Consider the following 7,739-nt stretch of genomic DNA (forward strand, 5'->3'; position numbering starts at 1 on the left):
GACAAAGTGAAGTTTTGTGTGTTGGTGATTTCTTTTTCTACTATAAATGCCTCTGATGATGGCTCCGTGGTGAGCCGAAACATGTAAGGCAGGTGGTGACGAGGTGGAAAACTTAAAAAAGTGTCACATTTGACGGAAGGAACTTGATTGTTAATTGGTTAGTGTGACGGACCAGAATGAAAGACCTTAAAAGTCTTCACTCCTATTTTCTTTTTACCTATTACCACATAACATTTTACACGTTGCACTTGTGTTGCTTGCACTGAAAGTTTTCAAGTCCATAATGTTGCTGTTACAACTATAAGGAAAAAGAGGGTACAATGGTGGTTCATACTTTAGAGGGGTGAAAGGATTAAAGTCACATGCACATTGTACTAACCTAGAATAAAAACTAAGAAACATACCAAAATCCAGAATGTGTAGGTCACTGTGGTCCATAAGTTTCACATCCAGACCCTGAAGATTCTCATCAGTGACATAATCTTGTATCCCGTGAGTATTTGTGTTAGAAAAAGGACTCGTGCCACCAAAAAGGAACATTTTATCCTCCACTACAAGACATGCTTGACGTCGTCTCTTGCTGGGAGGCCTACCCAAAGGTTCCAATTGTTGCCATTCATTACGTACTGAAAAATAAGAAATTATACATTTATTTACATCTCTAACATCCATTTGTATGTAGAACTCTCATTACAATTTTAATGCATTTATGAAGCTTGTACTAATTCAGATGAAAGTTGAATGTATTATCTGAGTGGAAAGTCAGGTACATTAGTAATAGTTATTATATTGTAATATATGAATTCATATAAAGTGCAATTCAATAATTTGAAAATGTCTGTTAATGTGTACTGCTTTATAAGCCGAGACATGTAGTACACTGCTATACTATTAAGACTAATAAAATCATTATACACAGTGAAATGTGAATGAAATTCTATTGGTTGTTGTGTTGAAATGGAAACAAAATGAGGAGGTTATGTAAAAATCAACTGTTTCAAGAGATTTATTATATCTCTACATATATAATGCAGAATCTATATTCATTCATTCATCAGTAATCTGTCAGACGACAGGTCCGCAGTCTCTTCCAAAACAGTTCCTCCACTTAATGCGATCTACAGCTTTCTCCTTCAAATGAGAATATCCTCTTCTGTCCCCAAGGTCATCCAGCATCTTCTTATGTCTTCTGGTCACTTCTATCTGCCCCTCTATCTTTCCTTCAATAACTTCTTTTAGAAGGCAGTTACTGACTTATATACTGCCTATATATTATGAAAAAATGTCATTGACTTACCTGGTGAAAATCGGTAGAGGTCATTGAAGTGTACATTGCATAATCCATTATAACCACCAAAAATGTATAAATATCCTTTGTAGGCAACTAAAATAAAAGAAAAGTACAATTAGGTCTTGCAATAGGATTTCATATCATCTGCTGTTTGTATACATTTTACTTATGTTTATTCTGTGATATATCACGGGAGGTTTACAAACCAGTGTGCTGTGAGGTAACAGTCTATGTGCGCTATAACATTCTGAATTCAAAGGCATTCCTAGACAATGTCAAAAATAACAACTTTAAAAGTAATATTATATCAGTAACATCTTGTTAAATCTTTTCTTTTCATCTCACTGGCTGCTTTATCAACCCCTTGTATGCCATTCTAATGAATGTACATGTATATGAAAAATTAAAGATCTGATCACTCTCAAGATGGCAGTAATATGTAACAATATTAAATTCACATTTGGTAGTTATTTGTGGTGTAAACAGTGTACCCCTATGATAACAACAGGTTCAAAATGCTGCAAAAGGTTATATGTTTATGCATTTGAATAAACAAGCTCCAATCCTGAGCAAGCAATCAAACAAGAAAGAAGGCATAGGAAATTGAATGCATAGTTTATAATGAAGCTTCTATTCATTGTCTACAGTTACAAAACTAGGTAAGGTGTGGGCTCCACCACAATCTATGAGATGCAGCAAGTACCACAAATGACTCATGGTTTATAGCCACATATGTTAATAATAAAGATGATGCAATGATAACCACTGCAAACGAATCAAGCAGTAGTAAATGATGGCAGCACCACAACATGGAAATGAACAGCATACACAATTACAGGTAAGAAAATCTCAGCATTAAATTACTGTGTACATATTTCTCAAAGCAACACTAAATAAACATATCACATGATGACTGAGGTGTGGGAGCCGCCCACATTGAATCAAGCACTAGCCAATCACAGGCTAGGAACCATCCGCTGCTAAGCAATGGCTGGGTAAATGATCACTGCTAGGTGGGCCCTGCAACAATACATGACAACAGTAGGTGTCGATCATTGGTAAATGGGCGTGTTTTCTATAGGTCCAACTCAAGGTTATATAAAATGTAGCAAAAGAAATGTGTGTGTGATCCAGTCCGGAACCCGCCTACATAAGTGGGTTGAATGCATTTGCCAAGAGAGAGAGAAAGAGTTGGGGATATAAGGATGAGGGGTCGAATACCTCCACCATGACCCTGTGAGTTGTAGGAGGCGACGAAAAGGGAAGTCTCAAATCTGAGACAGTAAAATATGGTCGCGAGTACCAAGGGACTTGGCCCCGAGAAGGACTACGCTGGCAAGGGCCAGCAGCATATACAAAAGACAGACCCATCCTCTCGTCAGAGAGGGCACCCCACAGAAACAAGACCGTAACTGTCAAACAGTAATAAATATCTGGTCATGAGCCCCATATGAGGCTTGCAACCAAGACTTACTGACTGACTGTCAGTCGCAATGTGACTTTGACTTGTGTGTGTGTGTGTGTCATTGCTGGTATTGCTGTTGTTACATTATTAGTCTTCAGCCAGCAACCTGTATATTCTGTGCAGCTACAATAAATATTTATAAGTAAAGTAAAAAGTAAAGGTATCCCTGTAACAGGCTGTGAAGGCCCACAGGGTTGTGAGACGTTAAGGGTCCCACATTACCTCGACAATCGGCCATGCTTCACTCCCCAGGAAAATTATTTAATTAATTCCTGGTACTCATTTCTGTTAGAGGCTGAGTAAACCCCAGGGCCTAGTGTGGCCAGAAGGATTAGGTCAATTGAAAAAATCCAATGACCTCATCGGGACTTGAACCCGCGACCTTCCGGCTTGTAGCATAGTACCTTAACCACTATGCTACCGCGTACCCCTACAATAAATATTTATATATCAGTTTAATAAGTGGTTGTCTCTATATACAATGAAATCCCAAAGAGGCATCTCACCCAGAAACTCTAACTACAGTACAATCCGAATTTAAGGCTTCTTCATCTAAGAGGTTCCCTCATTTTCTGTTCACTTTATGCAGTCAGAGACAAAGCACCACATAAAAAATGCACAATTTTCATCCACTTCAAGTTTCTCGTTAGAGTTTTACCCACATTAGTGACTGAAAATTCAGTCCCTATATGAAATTTGTACCTCAATTTAATACCATATTTACCTCAGTGAGGGAATAGGTGTTTTCCCTATTTTCAGAGTTAAATAATGAAGGGATGTCTTCAATTTGGGTGCAAACAAACTATTATTTTTAAACCCTCTATGCTTTTAGTAGGATGATGCTACTAAGGTGTAGTAAGTGATACTATTCATGCCACAATTCTGCTATTGGCTCAGGAAGTGAACCAAAAAGTGAGATCAAACTAATACATAAAACATCGATAAGAAAAACATGTCACAACATATGATAAAATATACAATATGTAATAGAATAACTTGCACAGAAACAAAAGGAATACACCACACAGACATTAGATTAACCACACATCAACATCGTGACAACAACAAGAGTACATTCAATAGCATGTCACACACAACTAACTTGCTGAGATAATGACTACAAGCTTCAGCATATGCACCACTAACATTGCCACAACAGCTGCTGCAATAACATAATTTTTTAATCCCATTTTATCAACTCATTTGAAGAGTACTGTCTTCTGGGATATCTGTAAGTCAGAAGTCACGAGTCGTGAGTAGTCAATAAATCCAGTCACCAATCTAAACCCCATCTACAGTTCACTGCCTACTATGTGACAATATGCATTTTATGATAGTTTCATGGTTTTCGTTTGAATGACATTTGTATTAACACTGTTTATGCAACATAATACATATACATACACCTGCCTACATAGGCAAAAACACAGCCTTTACAATAACACACAACTTAACACAGATGTGTAATACTAGACTATATTTTTAATGTTCTGCCATACAAAACAGGTGGGAACACTGTATGGTGTTATACATGATATATCCCCAGAAACATAACAAGAAAGCAAACTTATTCACTATGTAGGTTGCTAATCACATCATGGTACTACACATGTGCTATTCTTATGGGTGAAAAATGAAGTTAGAGTAACATTCAGATATACATCAACAGTCCACTTCTTCCTTTGTACCCCCTAAAAAATTCATATTCCCCCGACACCTAGTGGTGAAACTGACAATTAAATGAGCAAATTCTTATATTAATTTCTGAATTCTTCTGATGAAGATGTCTCATATTTCATTACCTTATCCTGGACATTGACCACAGTCTAGGTTTATTATAAACACCATTTTAGATTGTGGTTCTGTTTCTATTTTCAGGCAATTTGATGGGTCCATTGGACTTAAGTCTGAGCAAATCTCTGAATTAATGTTATGGGCTCTGTTTTCTTCATTATAAACATAAATAATGGATAATACACAAGACAAAAAAAAAATTAATTAAATGCATAAATGCTGGCAATGTTGTCTGTAACGGTAACAAGAAAGACAATACACATACTCTGTGACTGTACTGGCAGCAAATGTGTTTAAAAGCTTCCTTACATGCTGAATGGCTTCTTCGACCAATTGGAACATCTCCAGATGTAACAGGTCTGTGCCATCTCCCTGTCTGTGTTTCAAGGTACATGATGTCACTGCAGTAAACTTCTTCTTGCGAATGGTAAGGTCCATTCAGGTCTCCTCTGCCTCCAAATATGTACATCCTATCTCCAAGGGCTGTTGCAGAGTGAAAATCTCGATATGATGGTGGTTCTCCCTAAGTGCAGCAAAACAGTCTCATGAATTGTGAGAAAATAATCCCTGGCAAATGTTACCTTAGTATCCATGCTTCTGAATATAGAATATGGTTAAGAATAGTGGCGGAACAACCATGAATCTTAATCCTTTCACCCTGTGTTTACATTTCAAGGGAGAATACTCCATGTGATTAAGTACATCAAATCCTTGCCAATATTGAGATTATGTTCCCACAAAATTCCATGTTCAACAATACTAACTTCAGTAAACTTAGTAACCCATGTGACAAATACGAGGGGCATTCAAGTTCTAAGGTCTCCATTTTTTTTCTCAGGACTGGGAGCAGATAGACACATGCGGTTTAGTTTAATATATGTGTGCACTCTTTGTGAATCTGTGACAGAGATGACAGCACTGTATGATACACAGAACTCTAGTGGCGGCCGCGAGCGTGAGGAGTGTTTTTGATACTTAAAATGGTGACGTTTTCGTTCCAAGAACAGCGAGCAATCATTTGTTTTCTCCAGTTGCGTGGTGCCAGGTGATGTTGACACGTGATGAAGGCATGAATGGGACTTTCTTTTCATCAATTGTGACAATGGATGAGACATGGATGCCGTTTTTCAATCCAGAAACGAAGCGCCAGTCAGCTCAATGGAAGCGCACAGACTCACCGCCACCAAACAATTTCGGGTAAGCGCCAGTGCTGGAAAAATGATGGTGGCCATGTTTTGTGAGAGCGATGGCATAATCCTTACTCACTGCGTTCCAAAGGGCACTACAGTGACAGGTGCATCCTACCAAGATGTTTTGAAGAACAAGCTCCATCCAGCACTGCGAGAAAAATGTCTGGAAAAGGCTGCACGTGTGCTCTTTCACCAGGACAATGCACCAGCGCATCGGGCATATGCGATGCAGCAGTTTATTCGTGAAAACAGCCTTGAAGTGGTTTCTCATGCTCCCTATTCACCTGATCCGGCTCCTAGCGATTTTTGGCTTTTCCCAACGATGAAAGACACAAGATATTTCTCTCCGTGGTCGCACATTCACCAGTCGTGCCGCTATTGCATCAGTGATTTTCCAGCAGTCAAAACAGACTCCTACAGAAGCATTCGCAGTGGCCATGGGATCATGGCGTCAAAGTTGTGAAAAATGTGTACGGCTGCAGGGAGATCAGGTTGAAAAGTGACAGAAGTTTCAAATTTTTTTTATGATTGTGTGAGAAAAAAATCGGAGACCTTAGAACTTGAACACACTACGTAAGATCTGTGGTAAACTGGGAAGCTTTTTACATTAAGTATTTCCACAATAAAGACGATTTACTTCATATATCATACACAATAGTGTATAAGACATGTTTTTTCTTCTAAAACATTTTCTAACACACAAACAGTTAAACCCTGAATGCTAAATTATACTCACCTATTGCAGAGGTTTAAAAGACACAGAGTTTACTTCCACCTTCTCATACATCAATGGGGAAATTTTGCCCTTACATATCAGTCTGCATTCCACACAAAAAAAAACTGCCTTTCGAAAATACAAACAATTTTTAACATCCACTGGTAAACAAAATATGAACCAGCATTAAAGGTTCGTAGCATTAGTCTCCCTTTTGATTGTTTGCATAACTACATGAGTAATAATTAGGAAAACTGAATAACCTGCAGTGTTATGCATGATGGCTATTATTCATGGAAATTGGCCAGCTGGTTCAAAGGTATTTTGGCAGGTGGACATGTACACACAATCACATGTACACTTGCACAGAAACACAAAGACAGAAGGGCTAAATGAAGAACAATTTGAAAAACACGTTCACAAATATGACAGATCGTTAGACTCCAGTGGTCAGCACTTCTACCTTGTATTCAGGAGGTCCCAGCTATCTTATGTTCTGTGTATTTTCTAATCCTCTCCATGAAAATGCTGAGATGGTACGGTGAGGTCACAAAAGAGCCTGCCATAAACTGTCTGGCCATTCAGGCAGAGCTCCACATGATACACCAGTTCTGTTCATGCACACCTGTCTCTCTCCTGCTGCACTGGCTCAACAGTAACTTCATATAGGCCATGAGAATTTCTGTCCTCTGACCTACTTTCCAAGCCATCATGGACTACAATCCCTATGCCATACATCCAGATGACAATGCAGATGCAACAGTGTTATTAAATTATGAATGAATCAATCAAAGAAAAAGACATGACACAATTTGTTCAACTGTAAATACAAGACATACTTCATATTCTGTAACTGTGAAGTGCAACACATGGTACAACCATAAACTAAATCCCTTGGTGGGGGGTGGAGTCCAACGGGGTCCACTCGGCACGGCAGCCATTGATTGGCCTATTGTAGCCTGCCCAGGTTGATGATGATGGAGAATTTGGTGGAATGAAGATTGGCAGGAGAAAACCCACCCCAGCACCACTTTGTCCACCACAAACCCCACTTGACCAGACCTGGGATCGAACCCAGGCCACCGCGGTGGGACGCTAGCGACTAACCGCTTGAGCTATGGCGCAGCCAACCATAAGCTATATAATGCTGCCACTGTTTCTTGTCAACTTAATTACATGGTGGAACATTATATTAACCTGAACTGCAGGCATGGACCCAAATTGCATCTTTGGGCCTGCTCTGAATTCTCTGAATGTAGTAAACTAACTGTTTTTCAAACCCTT

General features: G+C 38.9%; 1 protein-coding gene across 2 annotated transcripts in view; it reads right to left on the reverse strand.

Annotated features, from left to right (window-relative positions):
* The window catches only part of LOC111862078 (kelch domain-containing protein 3), a 15,779-nt gene that overhangs the window by 3,759 nt on the left and 4,281 nt on the right, over window positions 1-7,739 (reverse strand). For both annotated transcript variants that reach the window (XM_023847168.2, XM_023847167.2), the window contains exons 4-6: window positions 4,860-5,073; window positions 1,298-1,384; window positions 405-626 (exon numbers count right to left, since the gene is read on the reverse strand). In XM_023847168.2, the coding sequence (XP_023702936.1) occupies window positions 405-626; window positions 1,298-1,384; window positions 4,860-5,073 (523 nt within the window). The remainder of the gene's footprint in view (window positions 1-404; window positions 627-1,297; window positions 1,385-4,859; window positions 5,074-7,739) is intronic.

The sequence above is a fragment of the Cryptotermes secundus genome, unplaced genomic scaffold (genome assembly GCF_002891405.2).
Source record: "Cryptotermes secundus unplaced genomic scaffold, Csec_1.0 scaffold400, whole genome shotgun sequence".
NCBI classification, from domain to species: Eukaryota; Metazoa; Arthropoda; class Insecta; order Blattodea; family Kalotermitidae; genus Cryptotermes; species Cryptotermes secundus.